Raw genomic sequence first — 24,816 nt, 5'->3', positions numbered from 1 at the left:
GATGGGCCTGTTTGTGACTCAGCCCGGCTCCTTACCAGCACGCACAACTTCTCTGAAAAGCCCTGAGATTTGCGGCCCTGCCTTGGGCAGGATCCATCAGGATTTACTCAGGTTTCGATTTCCCCAAGCTCCTGATGCTGGCCTCTGAGCCTCCTGTGACCTTCCAGATCAGCAAGGCGCTAAGGATCTGCAGTAGAAGCTCTGGGACCCCACCCAGTCCCCTTTACTGGACCAGGGCACCCATCCCCCAGCTGTGGTTAGTGGAGGCTGCTACGGCTTTCTCTTGAGAATTGCTCTCAGCAGATAGGAGCTGCCTAGCTTGGAAATGTCTGGAAGGGAGTGGCCCCCAGCTAACGACTGACTGATACAGGGTACAGAATCCTGGCCTCCTTGCCTCAACGGGGCACGACTCTGGTGCCATTCCTTCTCTAGAGCTCCCTGGGGATCAGGGTGAGGCTAGACTCCCGCTGGGACCACATCCTTGCTGAGCCCTGCTCAGCCTTCTCTGTCCTGCTTGCCTCCCTCCCCTTCTCCTGAGAGCTTCACCCCTGCTTCCCAATAAAGCACATGCACCTGAACGCCCATCTAGGCTGGACTTCTAGGGGATGCAGCCTAAGACAGGGCATTTGCACAAATATTGTCTTTTTCTAGATTGGAGGGCAAGGCCACACATCCTCCTGCCATAGGAGCTGGACCAGTGGGGATGGGGGGATGAGGATGCTCACTCAGATGGGGTCCAAGAGGAGGGCAAGATGGGCCTGAGCATCCCCTGGGTGGGCTCACCTGCTTGGACATGGAGTCAATGAGGCGCACATAGAGGTCCTGCTCCGTCCGAAGTCCTAAAGGTGGGGAGGTGGAGAGGGCTTGCTGTGGCCTCTAATGACTGAACCACACTCCGCACCCTTCCCACCTGGAGCCGGGCCCTCCTCAGCCCCGAGGAATGGGCCACTATGTGTCACACAAGGTGCGGGGAACCTAGACCTCCTCTGGGCCCTGGCGGGAAGGGGCGGCAGGCCTCACTCACCATTGTTATACACCAGCCGGAGGCGGTAGTGGACCCCGTTGTTGGTCTTTTCAGCTCCAGGTTCCTGCATGGGGAGGACGCTCAGTGTCCCCACGGCTCCACCGACCTCCCCTCAGCCTCCCTGCCTAATCCCAGGCTTCCTCCCTCCCTTCGATCCCTCCCACCCGCTTCTCCCCCCCTCCACCGGCTGTCCATCCGTCCGCCCCGTGGGAGGGGGTTCCCGGAAGCCCCCCTCCTCCCCCCACCCATGCTCTGGCCCCGTGAGCCCACGAGCCTCTCACTCGGTCCTTTTCCACGAAATCGATGAAGGCCGTGCGCTCCACCTCCACGGGCTGCCCCTGCCGGTCATACATGGCCAGCACGAAGTGGAAGAAGTTGGATTTCCTGAGGTTGGAGGGGGGCTGCTTCTCAAAATGTGCGCGCGCCAGGCCCACGCCGCTGCGAGGAGGAAAGGGGTTGGCAAACCACCGGATGGCGCCCTCCCTCTCCGGGGAGAAAGGCCCCGGGGCCTCCGACCAGGTTGGGGGGGGGGCTGGTCAGGGCGCGGTGCTGATGCGGCGAGAGTCTGGGCCACAAATCAGATGGGATGGGCCCCTTCCACCCTTGCCAGGGATCTCGGTTCCAGACGCGGCTCCCCGGACTGACGTCACCCTAGCCTGCTCCCCTGGGAACAAGGGGCACAGCAGGCAGCAACCGGGGCACCCCTAACAGGCGCCCTCCCAGGCTTTTCCCTGGGCCCCACATTTTGAAAGGCTGATCTCTAAAACCAAAGGTACGAACAGCCCATCTAACTGACCAGAGGCTCCTGTGACTGCCCTTTAGAGCATCAGGGGGCAGCTAGGAGGTTGTGGAACAAATAACCCAGGGTACCCCAGCCCACGACCGCGTTCGTGAACCTGTGGCATCGTCTGGGAGATGGTGGTGATGTCCCTCAGGCTCTGAGACATTAAACTGGCTCAGGGCCACTAGTCTGCCCAGCCCGGACCCTGGGCCTGAGGCAGGGGGTGCACCCCCAGGTGTACAGAGACCGGCCTTCACACAGTGGGAAAGATATACACTGGCTCCCTTGGGCAGAAGGACCTTCTGGTTTAGCCTCACCAAGGGCTGTCTCCTAGCTCATCAGAAATGACTCGTAGGGCGCCTGGGTGGCTCAGTAGGTTAAGCGTCTGCCTTCGGCTCAGGTCATGATCCCGGGATCCTGGGATCGAGCCCCGCATCGGGCTCCCTGTTCAGCAGAGAATCTGTTTCTCCCTCTACCCTTTCCCCCTCTTTGTGATTTCTCTCTCTCATGTTCTGTCTCAAATAAACAAATAAAATCTTAACCAAAAAAAAAAAAAGAAGAAGAAGAAGAAAAGAAATGACTCCTAGAAGGGGCGCCCCGCTGGCTCAGTCGGTGAAGCATGCGAATCTTGATCTCAGGGTTGTGGCTTCGAGCCCCACCATGGGTATAGAGATTACTTAAAAATAAAATCTTTTTTTTTAAAGATTTTATTTATTTATTTGAGACAGAGAGAATGAGAGACAGAGAGCATGAGAGGGAGGAGGGTCAGAGGGAGAAGCAGACTCCCCGCCGAGCAGGGATCCCGATGCGGGACGCGATCCCGGGACTCCAGGATCATGACCTGAGCCGAAGGCAGTCGCTTAACCAACTGAGCCACCCAGGCGCCCTTAAAAATAAAATCTTAAAAAAAAAGAAAAGAAAAGAAAAAGAAATGATTCCTAGAAGCAAGGCCCCGGCAAGAGCAGGAGGAGAAAAACAAAGGCCCGATTCACCAAGTATTTCCTCAGCCCCAGCGATATACCAAGCCCCAGACACACGGCACTGAGTGGGGCCAGGATTAAATGCCTGGAAAGGAAGAACTAGATATAGAGAGCTATAACCAAGACAAAGTGGTGGTTGCCCCCCAAAAGATGTTACATACAAAAAAAAAAAAAACACAACCAAACCAAAGCAAAACAAAAAAAACCAATGTATAGAAGCAAAGGAAGAAAAAAATGCATTCTTTCTGTGAGAGATGAGGGGAAGCCTTCATGGAGATGGTGGCTTTTCCCCTGGTTCTTGAGGAATGAGTAGGAGCTCAACAGTTGCAGCAGGCAAAGGGGCAGAACAAACAGCATAAGAAATGGCTGTGGGTGTGAAGGTTGGTGTCGCTGGACCACAGATTTTAGAAAGTTAAGTGAAGAGAAGAAAAAGTTGCATTAGAAGTGCCAAGTCTGGAGAGACACAAAAACCAGGCCACGAGTTCAGACTGTCTCCTCTGGGCCAAGGTCTTGAAAAGAGTGTTCCTTAGGTCTCTCATGGCCTCAGATCCTCCCTCTACAAAAGACAGCTATGGCCACCATTGCTGGGAAATGAGGCTTCACAGCGTGCCCAAGTGTATGTAGGGGGCCCTGGGACGCCCTCCAGGAATAGACTCTGCTTGGCTTAGGCTGGTGCTCCCCATGTGTGGTAGCCAAGATGGTGCCCCATGATCCCCACTTCCTGGTATTTATGCTGTTGTGTAGTCCCCTCCCAGACTGTATCAGGGTTGGTCTGTGTGGCCAGTAGAATATGGAACAAGTGACAGCATATGATTTCCAAGGTTAGGCTATAAAAGACATGGTGGCTTCAGCCTTGTTCTTTTTTTTTTTTTTTTAAAGATTTTATTTATTTGATAGAGAGAGACACAGTGAGAGAGGGAACACCAGCAGGGGGAGTGGGAGAGGGAGAAGCAGGCTTCCCGCAGAGCAGGGAGCCCGATGCGGGGCTCGATGTGGGGCTTGATCCCAGGACTCCGGGATCATGACCTGAGCCGAAGGCAGACACTTAACGACTGAGCCACCCAGGCGCCCCTGCTTCAGCCTTGTTCTGTTGGATCAGCCACCAGGGCAAAGCTGGCTGCCATGTGGTGGGGACACCCGAGCAGCCCTGTGGAGGGTCTACATGGAGAAGAACCAAGGTCTCCTGCCCACAGCCAGCACTTAAGCTTGTCAGCTGTGTGAATGAGCCACCTTGGAAGAAGACCCACCAGCTCCAGCGAAGCCTTCAGATGACTGCAGCCTCAGGAGAAGCCCGAGCTGCTCCCTCACTCCTGACTCCCGAGAAACTGTGTGAGGTAATGGGTGTTTGTTGTTGGACACTGCTGAGTTTTGAGCTAATTTTTTTATGCACCAATTCTGCTGAGGGCTATGGCTTGAGAAATACAATGAAAGGCCACCAGAAGGTTCTGAAGCCAGGCAGGGCTTAGAGGATGCTGCCCGTGGGGAGGGCACAGTGGGGTGGGAAAGCGAGAAGCAGCCGCAGGGATGAGGAGAGGAGAGGATGAGGATGGTAGTGCTGCCTTGAACCATTCAGACCAGAGTCCCATCATGGATGCGTCACTGCCACTGTGGAAACATCTGCCATATTCATCACTCCTTAATGTTGTTCATATAATTTTAAATCAACTTACTCTTACTCTGCTTCATGCAAAACCATAATATCTGGGATATCCTGGCTTGAGGGGCTTGGGTTTTTACTCGTACATATTACAGTAAATACATAAACTTTAAAAGGACAACTGTCCCACCTCCTTAAGCCTGCTTGGGAGCCTCACTGGTCCTTGTGAAATGCTGATTTCAGGGGCAGAAGTGATGGGTCTTGCTGGTTTCTGATCAAGAGGAGTTGGAGGGGATCACCGACACCTTCTCTTCCCCACCAAAAGTCCTTTCTACACGTGTCCCTTCCTCCACGGACGTCCTCCTCCCTCGAGCTTCCCACCTCCTCTGCCCTCTCCTCCCCTCCCCCTCAGGCGACAAAGTCCTTTCAAGTCCTGGCCTTAACCCTCCAGCGTCCCATTTGCCAAGAGGCAGGGAAGCCCGAAGAGCTTTGATCACAGCAGGTCCCTGATTACTGCTGATGAATATGCTAATGAGGCAGCAACCCTGACTCCTCCTTCTGGCCCCAGGACCAGTTTAGGGGGAAGCGAAGCTCCCTGGGTCAGGTTCCAGGACCACCTGAGGGGAGAAAAGGCGGAAGGGGGTGGGCTTGTGGAGCCCTCCCAGATCACTATGCCCTTTATTCTGTCAGCTTGACCAGGAGAGGCGCCTGGAAGGCTCTCACACAGCAGGGCTGGAGGGTACAGAAAACGGGGCCTTCACAGAGGAGGGGTGGATGCTGAGCAATAACCTAATCCCCTACACCGCTCAATACACCCTTTCTTCACAGACACCCCTCCACTTCCAGGCCAAGAGTAAATCAGCAATGCTGGCATGAGTTCTCTCTCTCATCCATCCCTCTTGGCAAATATCAGTCAGTCCTGGGTCCTGGCTGCATGTCAGCTCCTGCCAGGCTTCTAAGGACCAGACCTGGGAAGTCTGGCCCAAGTCCCAAGCCAAAGTCCCTTCACGGGCTGCCCTCCATACAAGAGGGGATTCCTGGGGAGAGAGGTCAGGAAACCTAGGGAGAGGAAAGAGGGCAGGTATCCCTGCCCAACCCCCTTCCCACAGCCTGGGGCCTATGGACCAGTATCCAGTGCCGCCAGCTGGGGGATGGGTGGGGGTCTCACTGCCTCACATGCTTATGCCCAACCCCAAAGTGGGGGAAGGCTCAGGTCTACTTCTCCTGAGGCAGCCCAGAATCATCCTCCCTTCCCCACCTTGCTGAGTGGGTCTGAGGCACCCTCCTCCTCCTGGGCTCACACCCATCCAGGCAAAACAATGGGACAGGTGGCTAGTTTACGGCTCCTGGACAGGATTACTATCAAAATTAAGGACAGAACAATATGAATATTATAGCCCCAGCCCCCGCCCCGCAGATCAGGAGAGGACTGCAGAGTGGGCAAGACCACTGTCGGGCATACCCAGGGCTGCTCCTGGTCTGTGAATGTCTCCAGTTTACCCTGTTCATACCCCTGCTGGACATGTGAGAGGCTCAAGGTGAAACAGAAAAAGTTTTGCTTTAGAAAGGCGTTCTCGTATTTCCTATGAGCAAGAGACAGACAATGACAGAAGGATCAGTACATCAGCAAGAACGTGGGGTAGCTCTGGACTATCCCTTCCTTCTCCTAGGTCCCCCCGTGTACCTCTACCCCCAACGTGCAGCAGGTGACCAATCCACACGCCTAAATGGAAGTGCGAGCCCCAAAGGGAGAGGGTTGGGGAGGGGAGAGACTTTAGCTCTTCCCTCCCTAGGAAGAGCTGATGCTCTTGTAACAAGAAAACAAACCAAGATTAAAGAACAGAAAGAAAGAAAAAGAGATCCGAAAACAAACCAAGATTAAAGAACAGAAAGAAAGAAAAAGAGATCTGCTCAAACAGCTCAGAAAATGGACACAGGGGATGCAGAGAGGTCGGAGAACCCCTGCTGGGTGCAGATGTGTGGGGGGTGGGGGGTGGGGCCACTGTGGGCTCTCATACTAGCTTAGGGACAGACAGATGTGGATGAAGGCCAGTGTCTCCGATTCTGCGGTCTCCCACTGGGTGTGTGGGGAGAAATTGCAAGGATGTCTACTGATATGAATCCCTTATCGAAAAGAAAAAAAGGGAAGCAGGAGTTGACTCCCTGAAGTCTGGAGAGGCAAGGATTCAAATGCAAACAGTTTATGTGGGAGATGATCCCAGCAAACACTTGGCCGGGCTGGAGAATGAGAAAGAGAAGGAAAGGCTCCGTAAAAGGGTGTTCTATCCACAAGTTACCGCTGTGGGCCACTGCAGCTCCTCAGTCCAGCTGGGAGCTCTGGAAACAGTCTAGAACAGGTGCTTCGGAGGAGGGAGCTGGGGTAGTTATCCGCCAACTTCAGTTAGTTGTTGGTGGAGGCCTCCTGGGCCGCCATTGCTCAGGAACTTCTGGCCCGGTGTGCAGGTGGGCAGAGCAGGCTCCGGCAGAGGCTAGCAGGGGAAGCAGACCCTTTAGCAAGGGTCCTGAGGGGAGAGGGGCAGGGTACCAACCACCGGCCATCCAGAGGTCTGCGGTGTGTTAGAAGCCAGTAAAATTACAGCCCAAGGGACTGACGGCAACTTGGCAGGTAGGCATAAGAACGGCCTCACCTGGTACATGTGGTGCTGGAGCCTATAATTCAGAGACATCTCGTTCCCTGAGCATCACCAGTGCACGAAGCATCTCACAAAGGCGCCTTTTTCAGAAAAACGCAGCCGAATGACTAGAACAGCCACATTAATCACTTTTGTGAGGCTCCAAAAAGAATTACACATCTCTTGGCTTTCTTAAAAAGACTGCTTTCAACAAAATGTTCAAAACAGTTTCCTATCAACTCTGGAGTGTGCTGAGGTGGTGGGGCATTTGCTCTTGTACTAAAGAACCCGGGCATGGGAGGAGAAAGCGCTCGTTTTCGCATTTCTACCATGGCCTGCTCACCCCCATTCCCATCTTCGGTCCTGGAATAGCCCGTAAGTTAAAGGCGATGCTGGCAGAAGGGCTTTGGTGTGCGCAGCTACTTTGTGGTCTGAGGACACCTGCTTTGTCGCAAGCACGGATGTACATGAGCTTCCTGAGTACTGTGCTGGGAATCCAGGTTAAAGTTGACACCAAGGACAACCTGACCTTCCCGGCCGGGGCCATTCAGGTGGCCTGTGCTTGGGGGACGCGTGTGGGGACATGCTGGGGGCTGCAGAGTTGTCTGGCTGCTATTGCGGAGGCCACAGCGGTCCCTGGAGATACTCCTTCCCAGGGCAGGGCAGGACCCACCAGGGCCCTTCTCGAGGCGGCTGCTGGACCCTGCCATGGCTTTCTAGCACAGAGAGCACCGCACCATCTCAACTCTGTCCTCAGGAGGTCACTTGGGGCTCCTTACATCCCTGACTACATGCTCATGATAAATAAGAGCAATTTAAAACGAGCATCCTGGGGCGCCTGGGTGGCTCAGTCGTTAAGCGTCTGCCTTCGGCTCAGGTCATGATCCCAGGGTCCTGGGATCGAGCCCCACATCGGGCTCCCTGCTCAGTGGGAAGCCTGCTTCTCCCTCTGCCACTCCCCCTGCTTGTGTTCCCCCTCTCGCTGTGTCTCTCTCTGTCAAATAAATAAATAAAATCTTAAAAAAAAAAAAAGAAAAAAACAAGCATCCCAAACCGCTCAGAGGACAAGTGCCCCAGGCTGGAGTTTAGCCTCCCCTCAGGGGCATCTTCGGACCTTCTGCCTCCCCCTGCTCCCCACCGAATCCTAACTCTTGCCCGCCTTGATAGCCCAAGGTTCTGAGCAGTGCCTTGGCCTTGGGCCTGATCCACCTTGGAATCTGGGATGCTGGGGAAATGGGGACAAGCCCTAAGGTCGTCTGCAATGGGGAGAGGCTCCCCCAGGAGGTAGAAGGAACAAAAAACATATGTCTCCTGCGTCTCATCCCTTGTCTCAGCTTTCCCTAAAATCTCTGCTAATTGCAGCCCTTCTTTTCCCCATCCTGGCCCACTACATAGGTCTCTCTTTTCTCTGTGTCCTCTCTTCCTCCAAGCGTCCCACTGGTCTGCTCCCTGCACGCCTCCCCTGGGCCCCTGGGACTGCTGATCGGCCCATCAAACTGGGCCTGGCATTCGTGGCCCCAGCCAAGATCTGCTGGCCTAGCCCTGCCCAGCCCAACAGGCCCAGAGCCTAGCTGTGCCGCAGACCGGGAAGATAAAAGCAGTAGCCCACTGGGGCACACCCACCTCGACAATGTGGGCAGAGGGAGGACCTAGAGGCTCTGAAGCTGCGTCCAGAGGGGCCTGTGGGAGGGAAGGCTTTGGGGCTGCTTCATATCCCCTATTCCTGTTGCCCAGCAGCGGCGGCCGCGGCGGGTGGGCTCACCTGCCACAGGAAGTTGTCTCAGCCCGAGGTCCCCCAGTGGGGGGGACCTCACTAGCCAGCGCTCCCACCCTTCCTCTTGCCCTCCATTCCACCTAAAGGCTGCCCACCCTGCTTCTCTCTGCCCACCCCCTCGCCACCCACCCACAGGCCTGCCTGCCAGGTCCCAGGCTGAGGAGCGGCTATTAATTATTAAAGGAAACAAAAGCATTTCCTAGCAGGGAGGCTAGCGTGCAGCTGCTTACAGGAAAGGCAGTCCAGCTGGCTTTCTCAGGGCCTGCTTGTGTGCTGGGACCCGCTCAAGGGGGAGGGCGGGCTTGGGTCCTGCAGGGGTATCCCCGGGCTGGGAATCCCACCAGGAGAGGAGAGCGGCTTTTGGGCTGAGCACCCCAGCAAGAGGACGCGGTCTGCAAGGCAGTCCGGGGAACATGGGCTGGGGCTGGCGTCTGCGACTCGGAGATAAAGTGGCAGCACTGGCTAGGGGTCCTTGTGCAGAGCTCCCCACTGGGAAGATCCTGCCAGACTTCCCTCCTCTCCCCTCTTGCCTCCAGGGCAAGGGCATGGAACCCCTCTCTTTCCCTACCCTTCTTTTGCTCAGAACTTTCCTTCCTGTTGGCAGAGCCTCCCTCACTGATCTTGGCAGGTTCTGGGCCTTCTCCTCCATCTCCACCTTCTGTAAGACTTGGCGGCATAAAGCTGGGAAGCGGCAGCTGCCCAGTATCTGGTTCTTGGAGTCAGGTAGATGCTGGAGACCACCAACATGGGGAGGGGAGCCCAACAGAAAGGGATCTGGGAACTTTCTAACATGCACCCCTGTTTCCTTCAGCAGATGCTCGTTGCCCCCCCTGGTGACTGCTCCGGCCTGTCCTGGTGCTGTGGACACAAGGACGATAAGCCACCATCCTTGCCCTAAAGGAAGGCACGGGCTGGTGGGGCACCACTGACTCTGGCCTGTGGCCCGCATCCTTAGGCAGCACTGAGATCTGTTCCTGAGGTCCGGTGGGAGGGCGCACATAGAGAAAGTGCTGGGGTGCGGTGGGTCCCCGAGACTGTAAGACTTTATTCAGTGGGTATGTGGGCGCTGGGGCCAGGGGAACTGTTTCAAGAGGCATTGTTGGATGCCAAGTATCATGCCAAGGGCCGGAAGCTGGAAGGGAGTTTGGGGTTAGATGGTGGGGAGCCCTGAGTGCTGAATACCTGGGAGGAAGTGGGGGTGACTGAAGTTTTTAATTGGAGAAGGACATGATCAGAGAAGAGTTCTTCGGAAATATTGCTCTGGCCCCCCCCCCACCCCCGGCATGGCAGATGGTTTCAGGGGAGAGGTGAGAGACTGGGGCTGGGGCAGTGGGATAGGGGGCTGCGGTGGTAAACGGGGGTAGATTAACCTTCAAGCCAGGGAGGAAAGAGGTGGAGGGCAAGGGTGAGCTATTGTTAAAAGTTGACCTCGGACATGAAGAAACATCTAGGAGCCTTAACAATCAGGGGGCTGTGGGGCAAGGCATCAAAGACAACTGTCAGATCCCAAGCAGGCTTGGGGAAGAATGCTCCTGGGCAAGTTTCCCAGAGGTGAGAGCGAGAGAAAGCAGGCAGAGGTTGAAGAGGGAGGTAGGGGACAGGGAAAGGAATGTTTGTTGCTGGTGTTTCAGGATGGAAAGACCTGAGCCGAGGACTAACCGACTGACTGGGGATCAAGACACAAATAGGAGAGATGATGGGCCACTTTGGGAAGAATAAGGAGAAAGGATTAGCTGCTCCCCCATGGAAGGAGGTGGTCCAGAGTCAACCAAATGGGGCAGGGGTGTGCTCCCAATCTGTGTCCTGAGGCACAGAAGTCTCTGGACTTGCAAATAACGAGCCCAGTCCTGAAAAAATGCCCCTCTTCCAACTGGGGAAGCCTTCTGAGTCCCAGCGATGTGGTCCCCAGGACTCAGATGTGACACCTCAATGCCACTCAAGAACCGCCCCCCCCACGTGCAGACAACACTGCTGTTGGTCAGATCCTCTGGGGAAGGGCCCCATCCCCACACTTCTGTACCCATACAGGCTACAAGAGCACCACCTCCTTCGCATCTGCTTCCCCCTCATTAAACCTGCTGGCTTGACACAGGGACAGAGGGTCCGGTCAGAGAGAAATAAGAACCCTAAACCCCAGGGGCTCCCCTGGCACTCTTCACCCACTCTTACAAGGAGCTCTCACCACAGCTGGTGGTGGAGAAAAAGATGGAGCTCCCATTAAGGAACTGACCATCACAAATTAAATAAAAAAACAGAACCAACAGAAAACCCGGCAGGATACAGAATTGTATGCACAGCCCAGGAAAAAAGCATGTGAATGCGAAAAAAGATGGGAAGGAAATACTCTAAAATGTTGACAGTAGTTGTATCAGAAAGGTGGAATTTTGTTTTCTACTTCCCAATTTTTCGGGAATATAGTTATATCATGAGTAAAACTGTGTAAATTCATTCATAGCAAGACCCTCTTCTCTTGAAGAGATGAGCTCCAGGGAGAGCCCCCCAGCACTCCCGGCCAACAGTTAGCAAAGGACAGGAGTGCAGAAACACAGGTTTGGTTCCACAGGAAACAAGGTGTGGGTCTGTTAAAGGGGGAGGCTGGGCTTGGACTATGAGCGGTGTCCGCGGAACAGGCCCAGGGATGGGAATGTTGGGCCGGTGTGCCAGGGCTCGTCGGCCTTGGCAACCTTCCTATAGCATCCCTTCAGGCTGCTGGTCGAGCACCTGCTGAGACCTCGCGGCAGCCCAGCTCCCACGTGCCCCAAGGGCAAGGGTCTGCAGAAGCAGCACCTCCTTAGTCCTAACCACTGAGAACTCGAGTAGGATATCTAACACCCCCCTTCTCAACACGGCCCCCCCCCGCCCCGCACCACTCACAAGTAGGGGCACAAAAAGTCCGTGGTCAGGTGTTGTGGGGGCAGGTCAACAAACCCTTTAAACTTCCTCTCCAAACCCAGGAGTCCATTCCCTACCCAGGCCCCGTGCTCAGACTCCTGCAAAGGAGTCGGCATAGATGCTGGGTTCCCAGGGACCCTCTGCCTCCCCCCGGGCCCGCCAGGAAACCACTCTGAGGAGAGACGGGGCCTGAGCGCCCAGCCCCAGCCCCCAATCGTTCCAGCCAAGGCGACTGTCCAGCTCGCCTGTTCCCCACTCTTCAGCCCCCAGCCTCTTCTCTGGCTCCACACGCACCCCTCCTTCAACTCTGAGGGGCGTGGGAAAGCAGAAAGGGGGCTGGGTTTTGTGCCTTTCCTGGCAGAGAGCCTCGGAATTGGACAAGGAGAGGCTCTGGGACTGCCCACGAAGGAGGGGTTGTCTGTTACTTGACGGCCGGTGGCTGTGGGTCATGGCTCAGGGACTGCGGACAGCGGGGATACCTTCTACTCTAGAGCCCTGGACCGCCGGCCCCCCGAGCGACAGTCGGAAATCAGAAATCAGAGCCGGGACCGCGGCAGAGGTGGCAGAAGCCCCGCCCCGACCCGCCCCATAGCCTCAGGAGGAAACAGAGGCGCTCGGGGCAAGGGTGGGCGGGAGAGCTTGCCGGGACTGTCCAGAGTTAGGGCTCCCCCCACCCCTCGCCCCAGCAGCTCGGCAGGCTGAGCGAAGCCGTCCAACCCGAGCGCGCCGGGTCGCGTCCGAGCGCTTACCTCTGCGCCGCGGTGCTGGCGTCCAGGATGCCCGCGCCCTGCATCCAGGAGCGCACCGAGCCCAAGCCGGCGGGCAGCAGCGGCTCCTCCTTCAGGTTCAGCCCGCCGCGGGGCACAGAGTCCTGCGCGGGGAACATAAGGGCGCGCGGTCGGTGGGCGCCCCCGCCGCCGGGAATGCGGTCCCGCCGAGGCTGCGGGCGCCTGGGCTCAGCCCGACCCGACGGCAGCGGGCGCCTCCAGGAGCGCAGCGCAGCGCCGGGTCCCCGCGTCTCAGTGCGCGCTCGCCTCTCGGGCGCTCCCTCGGAGAAAGCGGGTCCGCGAGCGCCGGCGCTGTCCCCTCCCCTCCCGGGGCGCGGGGCGGGGAGATGGAGGGATTCCCCCGCGGCCTGAGCGCCGGCGGGCGGACTGCGAGCGGGGCGGGGAGCGCGGGAGCGGAGCCGGCACCCGGTCGGCGCGGAGGCGCCCCAGAGGCGCGCTCTGGCGGCTGCCCAGGGCCGCGGTCGTCGGAGGGGGGGGCCCGGAGCGCCCCGGGAGCTGCCTCCGGCGAGGCGGGGGCGCGGGGCTGCCCGCCCTTTCCCCCTCGGCCCCCCCCACCTCCCGCCCGCCCGCGGCGCCGGCGCGGGGCGCTGATTACCATCCGGGAGGCGGAGGCTGCGGGCGCGGAGCTCGGCGGCGGCGGCGGCGGCGGCAGGAGCAGCAGCAGCCGCGCGTCCCGGGGAAAGGCAGGGGCAGCGCCGGGCCAGCAGACGCCGCCGCCGCCAGAGCCCCGCGTGCCCCGGCGCCCCGGCCCTGCAGCAGCCCCGGGCGGCAGCACCTGGAGCAGCAGCAGCAGCAACCCGGCCGACTCCCCCCGGGGCCCGGTTCCCGCGCCGCCCCGCCGCGGCCGCCGCCGGCCGCCGCTCCCCGGGGCCTGGCCGCGGGCCCGGGCCATCCCGCCGCCGCCGCCGCCGCTCCCGGGGGAGCGGGAGTCGAAGGGAGGGAGCGCGGGCGGGAGGAGGGATGGCGGGAGCGGGCGGGCCCAGGGGACTGGGGGCCGGGGGAGGCGGGGGCGGGGCGGCGCGGCCGGCCGAGGGGCGGCCGGGGACGTGACATCATCGGGGGAGGAGCGGCTGGGCCCGGGCCGCCGCGGCGGGGCGGATCCTGGCGAGTCGGTCGCGGGGGTTGGGGGCTGCGGCCTGGCGGAGGCCGTGGGGGAGGAACAGGAGGGACCCGCGGGCCCTGGGAGGCCCGGGCAGGGGGCTGCGCGGCTAGGGAACCGCGCCAAAGCCGGGGGAGCGGGTCACGCCGCGCTCAGAAACCTCCGCCGCCTCCGGGTCGCCGCGGGACGGAGCTCGGGCTTCTGGCCTCACCCCCCTCTCCGGGTACCCGCCGTGCTGCCCACGCTGACACCCTGTTCCTGCGCTTGCTGCTCATTTTGACGCCTCCAAGCTTTTACTCTTGAGGTTCTTTGCTCGCCACTGCGGTCCTCCTTGCATTTCAAACCCTGGTGAACCTGACCTCGGTTTAACCTCAGCCTAGGACTCGAAGCTCCTTCTCTCTCTTAGACTGGGCGCCAGACAGCTGAGCGGCGTCCCTGCACACCCCGTCCCTCGGCCCCTTCCCTGGGTCGCCTAAACCTAAAGCATTTTCGTTTCCAGACGGCGCCTTTCCGAAACCTCTTGATTTCTGATTGCGAGTTGGACACTTAGGGCTCAAGAGGTAGGACTCGGAGCCCAACGCACCTCCTCTTTCTCCCCGGCACCTTCATTTGCAGATTTCATTCCTTTTTTTTTTTTTTTTTTTTTTAGTTTCTGGCACAGAAATCATCTCAACCTTGTTCCTAGGGGCAGAGCCATTTCTACCCCTGACCTCACCCTCCGGCTTGGTGTGCGCTGGCCAAGCTTTGAACAAGCCCAGAATGAGTCCAGTACCTTCCTGCAGAACAGCAGGGGGGTGGCCTGCCCTGCCTGCTTCTTGCACTTTCAGATACCCCTGGAATACCACTTTCCTGCCCCAGCCGACTCCCATCCTCTGTTGGGGGGCCTCCAAGTGTGCAGTTGGTGGTCCACCCCACATTGACCTAGATGAGGGGTCCCAGGGGCACCGCTGGGCTTCCTATCACCCCAGAGGCTCCCCTACCTTCTCTCTTGACTTCTTTCCTCTTTGCCATCCTTCCTTCTCCATGTCCCCCTTCTCATCACCTACAGTGCAGGGCCTGTGGCTCTCACCCAGACTTCTCCAAGTGTCAGCTTTTGCCCCAGGTGAGATTGTCAAAGGTAGGTCTCTCGTTAAGGTGAATTCTTCTGCCAGTCTCTTTCTCCATCTCCTTATCTGACTCTAAATCCTTGCTCCTCCCATGTGGTCCCTGACCAGCAGCAGCAACACTGCTCCCAGAACGTGGGAGCTTGTTAGAAATGCAGCATCTTAGGCTCTGCCCAGGCCTGCTGGATTAGAACCTACATTTTAACAAGATCCCAGGTACACATTACATTTGAGAAACGTTGCTTTAGAGAACCCCCCCAGCACCACCAAGCGTTCCATACTTGCTTCACCCCTCTCTACAACCTTCAAACCTACCTCTGGCTCTCGAAATTTCCAGCAGACAGCCTACCTCTTACTTAATGGAGAGGGTCCGGGGAATGGTGGCAAGATCCCACTGTGTCTCTCAGCCGTTCGTGGTTTCCATCCATTCTCAGTCTCATCGCCCATTCTGTACTCTCCTTGCACCCCCAATAAACATGTGGACTCAGGGATCTCTTGACTAAGTCCCATCTTCTGCACCTCCTGATGTTGCCCCATCTGATCTGTTCGCATCTTGGACCTCCTTTCTTCGGCTCAGACCTCCCCATTCTTAAAAGAACCCTCCCCTTGTCCCCGCCTCCTCCTCCAACATGTGCCCCTCCTGTTCCTGAGAGTCCCCAGGAGCACTCCACCAAGGATGCCTTGCCAGCCCCCAGAAAGCCACTCCCGAAGCCCCAGTGGTCTGGCTCCTTCCAGCTCTGCCACTGTGTGCCCTTCGCTCAGGCCTCAGGCCCTCTGACTCCCTGTAGCCCTGGGCTCTCCAACCCTCCTCCTCCCACACACAGCCCAGGGAGAGCCATCCCGAGGACTAGAGCTCTCTGCCTCTCTTGCCCCTGTGAGTGCCCCAGGCTGCTGGGCCTTGTTTCCGTCTTCCTTCTCCGCTCGTCCACGGCCTCAGAGGCCATCCCGGGGACACGATCTCCTAGTGTGGGCCTCCATCCTGCTTCTCCCGGTCCTGGACATCAGCTGGTGAGCGCAGAGCTGGCCTCGACTCTCGGGGACGAGGGGAGCCCCTGCGTCCATGGAGGGTCCCTGTCCTGGGCCAGGAATGAGGCTGCTTGGTCTCTGCAAACTAGCTCTTCCTCCTAACCCCCTCCTTGTCTGTCCAGGGCACCTTCTCCTGATGCCCATCAGGCTTGGGGCCAGGGGTTCATCTCTGATACTATCTCCCTGCCCCCAGCTGCCCGCCCCAATCACCCTCCATCCTCCTGCTGTCACTTGCTTAGAAACTTCCAAATGTCTCTAGTGGCTCCTCAAGTAGACATTTAGGGACTCAGTTTAGGGACGGTCTAAGCCCTTTGATGCCTGATCCACATGTCTCTTGCCAGTCTTCCCTCCATTCTCTTTCTATGCGAGTCCCTTGCCCGACGCCGGAGAGCTTACTCTTCCCCAAACACAGGTTGCCACCGCCACCCCCAGGCCCTTCATCTGGCTGGTCCCTCCGGGGGGCGGAGCCCTCACCATTGCCCCACCTTTCTTCTCCGGGAGGCTGCAGGGCCCACATTCCTTTTCATGATGGTGGAAGGGCTTTGCTGTTGCAGATCTTCATGGTTCTGGAAGACTCTTCCCCAAGTAGACTTGGGGTCTAGTTGCTCAGGGTTAACCTGGGGCAGAAAGGGGACTTAGTGGCACTGAGCGAATAAGGCCAGTTTGAAGGGAATCCTGACTTGTTTGGGTTTCTATTCTGTAATAACCACATGGACTAGAAAGAAACCGACCAGGGTGGTGTTTGTGGCTTCCTAGGGCCTGCAGCCCCAGAAAAAGGCTTTCTGGGTTAGAGCCGCTGAACCAGGAGGGGGCAAGCCCTCTGGGTGATGAGGGCATCAATTGGGCCAGCGTGTAGAAGGCCAGGGAGCAACTTCTGAGTCAGTCCTTGTGGTTGGAGCTAAGTATCTCTGCTTTAGATCCAGCAAATCTGTTTCTTGGAACTCCAGGTGTGTTTTTATGTTTTGTGTGGCGGTGAGAGACTTGTGAACACTCCGTGTCATCCAGAGTGAGTGGCCTGGGCTCTTAGAGATGCAGGGGCAAGTACTGGGGCCAGCACGGAAGAAGGGCCTGAGCCTGAGACCAAGACAGCATATGTAAAGGCCAGTGGAGCTCAGTGAGGGGGTTTGCTGTACGTGCTTCAGGGTGGAAGCTTTTAGTACCTGGAGCATCGTAGGTGATGCGGAGGAACATGCCATCTTTCCTGGAGGCCTGGGCTTTAAAACAGAATTTTAAAGATTTTATTTATTTATTTGAGAGAGAGAGAGTGAGCGAGAGAGAGCGCACAAGCAGGGGGAACAGCAGAAGGAGAGGGAGAAACAGGCTCCTCACCAAGCAAGGAGCTGGATGAGGGGCTCGATGCGGGGCTCCATCTCAGGACCCTGAGATCATGACCTGAGCTGAAGGCAGATGCTTAATCGACTGAGCCACCCAGGTGCCCCCAAACAGTATTTTTAAAACCAGCAGAACTCACTCACTCTCTCTCTCTCTCTCTCTCTCTCTCTCCAAATGGGGATGCAACTCGGCAGAAAACAGATCTAAGGTGGTGCATTAGGCAGAAGGCTCCTGGCCAGGCTGTGTGTTGGGCCATAGCGCCCCCTGGAGGTCCCAGAGTATCAGTTACTTGGATCCACTTCAAGGTCAAGTTCTCTTGATAGGTGTTAACTTGTAGACAGAATAAAAATATTAAAGCATCCACTAAATACGGTTGTTCACATGTTCCATGAGGAAAACAAAAATGCCCGGGGCCATCTCAGAAGGTTTCTGGGTGGGTATGCCCCAGCTCTCAGCCTTCCTCCCTGTTGACTTCCCCTGTTGTTGGGGGAAAGACCCACACTACAAGTGTTAGTCTCGCCTTGGGGTCCCTTCCACTCCCGAATCCAGGCTGGGTTACTCAATCTTGAATAATACACAACGGGAGTCAACAATTTGGCAGAAGAGTTGAGCTCGCATCTCCAGTTTCTAGGCTGGAAGAAAGACTGCACGTCCCCTCCATTTTCCTGATGTCCACACCCCTACCAATCACAAACCATCTCAAAGACAACCAGTCTCATCCTCACTGAGGAAGAGGAAGGAACTGTTTTACCTGGTACAGCAATGTGTGCAGTAGGCTGGCCCCTTTGCTCACCCAGTAGCTTTCAGAGAGGGCCCGGGCTGCAGATTTCCAAGCCAATGCTGCAGCAGCATTCAAGACTGTCCCTGGAGGGCTGCTCCTCAGCTATCCACAGGCAGTGGTGGAAAATCAGGAAGAAAAGCATGTAAATATGATATATATATATTTATTTGTGGGGCGAGATCAAATTCCTTTTCTGATGACGGTGGGACGCTCAGTGGGAAAGGAAGCCATCATGTCTGAAGTAAGGGTAGCATGGGGGCGAGGGGAGTGGAGGAGGGTGGGAGGGGCCTGTTTTTCACTTTGTTCTGGGTGAGGTGGGGAGAGGGCCTGGCAAAGGCCAGTTCTCCAGGAGGCTTAAGCTTCAGGGACCCTTATCCACACAGACCCCTTCCAAGGCCCTTTGAAAGCTCCTTGCAATGTGTTCCCATGGTTATATATAATTTTGTTTTCAAAAGTTTGTCTTTTTCTTCTGAAAGAGCCATACCTCTTCTGGTTGTATGAGCTTCAGGCTCCCCTGAACCTCAATCTTGTTTGGTAGGAACCATTCAGGTAAAAGATAATAAAGACTAAACTAAGGCAGGTCAAGGGGGAATGAGAGGAACAGAAGAGGGAGATGTTTTCATGGAAAAGGGCTGTCACTTACCGACCCCGTAGCTCTTGCTGATGGGAATTTTTGTCTCTTCTTTGGCGTCCCTAGTGTTCAGAACAGTGCCTGGCACACAAATACTTGTGTAATGAATATTTGTCTGGGAGGTAGAAGTCAGGAACTCATGACTAATTAGGTATGTGGGGGTCCCACAGGGTGCCCCAAATGGATGAGCTTAGCACACCTACCACCTGTCACCCAGCGCTGCTCTGCCCTGTCACCCAGACCCACTCCTGGGGTAGAAAGCCTCAAGGCCTCTCTTTTTAAACCTTCAATGGCCAATTGGCTCGTTGGAACCAGGTCTTGGAATGCACCACATGGTGAAAAGGACTTGGGGTCTGGAGACTCAAGTAGGCAATATTATTGCCTACTTACTATAGTTAATATAACTCAAAAAATAAACCTAATTTTCATGAGGTATATTTCCGCTACGGCTCATTTCAAGCTAGTAACGTGATGTGACTGGACGTGTGGGGAAGAGATGTGCACAGTAAAGCTGAACCTAGCGCGCCCTGGTGCGGGCCTTGAGATAGAAGTCCCCCCTACTTGAACAAGAGTGATGGACCAAGGGGCCCCTTATTCTGGGTCAGGCTGCGTGTGGGCAGTTCTTTTTACTGGCGAGATTACTTCAGGTTGGGTGAAATGTATGTGGATGATCAGTTTGGCCCAATGCCCAACTTTTTTTTTTTTTTTAGTTTTTCAAAAAAATGTTGATTTTTAAAAATTATGCTATAATGCTGTAATTTCACATGTATACCTTGATGAAGTTTTTGCACATATATACCCATGTAACCCCTGCCTGGATTAAGATACAAGCCCTTGGCCACATCCCAGCAGCCTCTCTGGTACCTCCTCCCTATCAGTGCATGCCCCTCTCCTGACTTTGAGCACCGTAAACGAATTTTCTCCAACCTGGGAGTTCGTCTAAATGGTATCATGCACTATGGAGTTTTTTGTATCTGGCTTCTACTCCTCGTTAGATCTGTGAGAGTTTATCCATGTTGTCATGTGTAAGAATTTTCCCATTTCTGTGTAGTATTCCTAGTACTGACTTTTAATAACTTTAACTCAATAAAAGTGTTTGTTTTCATGCTTCTCATGCCTGTTTCTGTCACTCATCTATGAAACTCTGGATTCCACAGGTTGGCCCTCCTGGCCACAGACTTAGTCCCATGATGCACTGCTTCTCTTTGGCCCTGACTCATCCTCCACCACTTCCTCACCTCCCAAAACATCGGCCATACCCTTCTCCATAATTAGTCCACTTCCTCATATTCTCCACATTTCTTTAAATGCTTCTCTCTTCTCTAGTCTTAACTGACACCTGAATGACACTGGTTATGGACTGAATATTTATGTCCCCCTGAAATTCCTCTGCTGAAGCTCTAACCCCCAATGTGACTGTATTTGGAGACAGGGCCTGTGAGGAGGTGGTGAAGGTTAAATGACATCATGAGGATGGGGCACTAATCCCACAGTGTTGGTGCCCTCGGGAGGAGAGGAAGGGAAAGCTCTCCCCCTACCATGTGAGGACATAGTGAGAAGGTGGCCAGCTGCAAGCCAAGAAGAGAGTCCTCACCAGGAAATGAATCGGCTAGCACCTTGAGCTTGGACTTCCCAGCCTCCAGCACATAGGACCATAACCGTCTGTGACATAAGCCCCTCGGCCATGGTATTTTGTCCTGGCAGCCCGAGCAGACTGCGCTAACACCCAAGGACAGCCCTTCTCCTAAGACCCTTTCTAGCACTGACCATTTATTCTCTTTCACTGCACTACATGTAAGTATTTGGAATTTGAACTTGCCCTACTTTCAAGCTAATAAGTTAACCTGTTACTGGACGTTAATGTTAACCTGTTAATGGATGCTGGCTGAAGACATACAATTCCTAGATCAGAGACAAAGAACTTTATTACTCACAGCACAGCAAGTAGCGATCATGTCTGCATCAGTTCCCTTGCCCTCCGAGTCCTACAGGGGCCACACGGGGGAGCCCTCTAGGTGCTGTGCACTCAGTGGGTTTGTGTTGCATCAACATGAGACTGGGGAAGCCGCCTCTTCTGTAGAAATCAATAAGCAAGCTCTTTGTCCTTGAGGCAACCTCAAGGTTGCTTGCTGTATGCACAACCCTGAGAAATACCCCAGGCAGAGTGGTCAGGGCCCTATATTCCTGGCATGCCCAGTACAAATGTACAGTGATGCACAGGGCTGATGTGGTTTGCCTCTCCCAACAATTGGCCATGCAGATTCTTGGCTGACTTGAATATTCACATGAATATGCCACTCTATCCGCCACACTGATTAATCTGATCAACAGAGACTGGGACCAAATCCGCTCAATCTGTCTCATGTGGAATTTAATTGAGTCTACTATCTATAGAACCTGAAGCATCAAGATGAGGCCAACCTAAAGTATTGGCTTCAACCTTGCCACCTAGGGTCCCAGACTCAGTCACCAGTGAATGAGTCCCAAGGGGATCAGTAGGTCTAATTTCAGAAGGTCGGGATATAGTCTAAACCCAGGTTATAATCCATTACAATTCTCACAAGTGAGTTTTAGACTAATCTCCTGATTTTTTATGTCACTGCCAATAATTATAGGAGGTAGTAGATGGGCCAAAAAGTAATCCCCATCCCTAATGGAGAGACATTCCATGGCCCACATACAAACATATGCCTCGAAGAGTCACACGTTACTCCAGTTCAAGATTTGTGGTGAATTCTGATTTGTATCACCATTACACAGGTTTGGTTAAGCCACATGGGCAATGTCACCAAATAGGTGCAGCCTCGGTTACCATCTATGAACCAAGACCACTTGGGTGACAGGCAAAATATGTGCATTTGTACCAGTCAGACTGCAACAATGTTGTGTTGGATGGGGTGTTTGTACAAGGTCAGGGGACGGGAGGTTCCATATTCCGGAGCTGCCGTTGGTGGCAAAGGGCACAACCGAATAGTCCAGGACCAGCCACGGAAGATGTGAGTCTGCTGTTTCCATAGCATGTGGACAGGACGACAAACCCAGAAGGGGTCAGGCTGCCAGCTGAAACTTAACTCGTATAAACCAGGTGATGGTTTTGCTAGGCTGCAGTGCTGGATTGGGGGGGGGACAAAGAGAACGGCAGTCACCCTTCCCTCCCTGCACCTCCTGGCATGTAAGGTGCCACCAGGCCTCCATACCTGTGGGAGCAGTGTGTCCCATTTCAGTAGCGAGCACTTCACCTTTTCTCCAGTCTTTCCCTACTCACACCCTGACTGTTATCTGGCGGGGCCAGGTGTGAGTGGCACAAAATGTGCAGACACCCCTTATATCTCCCACCTTGGCCTCTGCGGGCCAGCGTAGGGGGACTTGGCAAGCAGTGCACTCAACCAAGCGGTCATTACCTTCATGACCTAGGATCAGGTAAATCCATCAGGAGAGTCCAGGTGGCTAAACCAGAATGAAGTTTGAATCCCCCACCCCCTTCTGCCAGGCTGACAACCAGCGGCTGTAGCAGCTAGGCTGGCCTGGGGTTGATGCTGGGCGACAAAAGGAAGCACTATGCCCAGGAGTAGTCAGAATTCCAAATCTTCAGAAAAGGTCTATATAACCCATCCCTTTTGTCCTGATCATTACGGAAGAAATGGCTGAGAGATGATTCTTGCCTGGGGACAACTGTGCTCAGTGGCCACACTGTCTCACTGAGGTGTGTGGACCAAAAGGAGATGAGGGAGGTAGCTTTTGAGTTTATTTCTGAGGTGGCCATTCCAATGCCTGATAATATGGAATGCCTGCAGATGGTGGGGAGCATGGCATGGCCATCAAATACCTTGACTACTGGCTCCTTGTTGGGTGGCTTTCGCAACAAAGGGTGCATCGTTGTCAGACCGTAGATGGTGTGAAAAGCCAAAACTTGACATGGCTTAGTTACGAGGGCCACAGCGGTGTGGCCAGTCTCCTGATCAGAGTAGGGAGGAACACGATAACCTGAAAATGGACCCACAGCAGTGAGGCACCAGTGATCGTCCAGAGGGGGCGGTCAAAGGTCTGAGGTAGTCAGTCATCTAGGAGCAGACAGGAGCAATGCCCCAGGCGATGTGGCTTCTTTACCGTGAGACAGCCCAACTTCTGGGGGGCATTTCAAGTTTGAGATGTAGTGGTGGCTTCTGCATCAGAAACACACAGTTCTTTACTTTGTGCGCTGTCCACAATGGTGCATGTGTTGCCATGCCTAGTGCAGTGATGGATCTAGGCAGCGGGGCCGGCCGTATGGCCAGCGCAGGCTGGGTGGGCAGCCTGAATCCAGAAGGTCGTACTAGAGAAGGGTCCTTACCATGGGCATCTCCATGAATGACCCAGGGTGTCGCCCCTGATTGGCAGATCTGTTTCCACAGTTTGCAGCTCCCAAGAAAAATGTCTTTGATCTGCCAGTCTCGCCAACAGGACAGCTAGGTCATTGACAACAACACAAAAGGCAGTAAACATGGGCCCCATTTCATCAGGGGAAGGATCGGCTAGAGCTATCACCACTGCCTTGAGTTCTGCACATCGAGCAGAATGAACATGGCTATTTTGATTCTGCTTCGCTGGTGCGGAGGTTGAGTGTGGACATCATCAGGTGTCAGGGTAACCAAACCACCAGTGAACCAGGCAGGCACTTGGGGGGACCTTCTGTGAATTGAGGGCCACATTGAGCTAGCAGGTGATGCTTCAGGTGATGAAGTGAGGAAGGGAGTTCTCCCCAAAGGGATTGCCACCACCCTTTCATGTACAATTCAGATTATGTCCGGGACGGGCCAGCTGTGCTCTTGAATAAAGCATTTACATTTGACTGTGAAGGCCTTTTATTCTCTTCTCTTGATAGCCACTAAATCCAAGTTGACCTACCCCAAAACGAGGGACGTCAGGTGGAAAGTGACAGGACGTGTATGGGTCAGTAACAAAGTAGTAGGTTCGTTAAAAAAAAAAAAAGAAAAAAGATGTACTTCTTGACTGTGGCCGGCTGGTGGCGCTGTTGTGCTGGGAAAAATGGCCTCTGCGTAATTGCAGCCATAGAGGCTATTTTTCCCGTTCACCTTTCTCCTCTTGGAAGCCTATAGTTTGTTCCAGACCGTTCCAAGTGCTCAGGAATCACTTGTGCACAAGCAGCAGCTTCCGAATGGGCAAGTGTGCTGACAAGTAGGAGCACTCCCAGCACAAGCCTGTACAAGCATCAATACCAATTACATTTTCAGCCGTGGCACCCCCAACGCAGAACACTGAATTGGCCCAAAGGTCCCAGCTATAGGACTGCTTTAATCTCCCTTCCCTACTGCAAACGTTGCTCAGAGCCCAGCAGTTGAAATCTGGTGATTTTTTTTACCTTATGGAAAAACAGACCAAGGAGTTTAGTGTGTGCCAATTGGAGTTGTCGCAACAGCTGCAGGAGATAGATCATGCTATTCCTTTTTTTTTTTTTAGGATTTTATTTATTTGTGAGAGAGAGAGCACGAGAGAGCACAAGCAGGGGGAGTGGCAGGCAGAGGGAGAGGCAAGTTCCCTGCTGAGCAAGGACCGCCCCTTCCCCCCCCCCCCCAATGCAGGACTTGATTCCAGGACCCTGGAATCATGACCTGAGCTGAAGGCAGACACTTAACCGCCTGAGCCACCCAGGTGTCTGGAGATCATGCTATTCCAAGGCAGAGGAGTGGGAAGGTTGGGGGGTTTCTGGGGGGCAGGGGTGCGGAGGAGGGATGGAGGAGAGCAGAGAGTGCTGGAGGGCGGGGGGAGGCTAGCCCATGGGGCAGCAGTGGGTGCAGCCAGCAGGCTTTTATTTTCTCTTGGCTTCCGGCTTTAGAGTTGACATACCACTGCCCCCTCCCCCGTGTACCTCTAGTGTCAGTCCAGGGAGCACCTGAGCCCGGGGTCATTTTACCCCTGTTCCACACTGCATTCCTTAGTGCCTTCAGCCACCCCGGCTGCATCTATCCACAGGACATGGTAAGGTGGTGACATGGGTGCTTGGGTCCTATAGAGCTACAAACGTTTGAGGCCCTTGCCTCCATGAAGTTCCCAGCATACTCCACTCTCTCATCAAAGCAGCTGAGGGAAAAGAGGGATTGGGGCACACAGAGGGACAGAGCAGGTCTGTGACAGCAAGCAAAGTTTTTTGGTCACTTTGGGTTTGAATGGCCACCGGCGGGGCTCACCCAAATATATTTGTAAATCTTTTGGTTCACCTAAAGTTCTATTTCAAACATACTGACTGATACCAGTTATTTCAGCTTTTGGAGTCCTTTGATTCAGCAGCCACATCCATATTGTTGCCCCACTGTCATAATGTCCCATCCACCTCCTGCACGGATGAGAGTAAGGGGGAACCAAAGCACCATTCGGGGG

At 55.1% G+C, this 24,816-nt stretch overlaps 1 protein-coding gene across 3 annotated transcripts in view; it reads right to left on the bottom strand.

Annotated features, from left to right (window-relative positions):
- EBF4 (EBF transcription factor 4) overlaps positions 1-13,361 on the bottom strand; it is a 54,152-nt gene extending 40,791 nt beyond the window's left edge. For 2 of the 3 annotated variants that reach the window (XR_014149135.1, XM_081833096.1), the window contains exons 1-4: positions 12,431-12,567; positions 1,306-1,462; positions 1,025-1,088; positions 784-839 (exon numbers count right to left, since the gene is read on the bottom strand). Coding sequence is in view for 2 of the 3 variants with exons in the window: in XM_081833096.1 (XP_081689222.1) it covers positions 784-839; positions 1,025-1,088; positions 1,306-1,462; positions 12,431-12,567 (414 nt within the window). In the remaining variant the exon portion in view is untranslated. Of the gene's footprint in view, positions 1-783; positions 840-1,024; positions 1,089-1,305; positions 1,463-12,430; positions 12,568-13,064 lie in introns of those variants that run through there. The other variant, XM_081833095.1, reaches the window with a different exon arrangement.
- Positions 13,362-24,816: the final 11,455 nt, after the last annotated feature.

This window comes from Leptonychotes weddellii, chromosome 10 (assembly GCF_054177405.1).
Source record: "Leptonychotes weddellii isolate Sample4059 chromosome 10, ASM5417740v2, whole genome shotgun sequence".
Lineage (NCBI taxonomy): Eukaryota > Metazoa > Chordata > Mammalia > Carnivora > Phocidae > Leptonychotes > Leptonychotes weddellii.
Note: the sequence above shows the minus strand (reverse complement) of the source record. Positions and strands in the feature narration are given on the sequence as shown.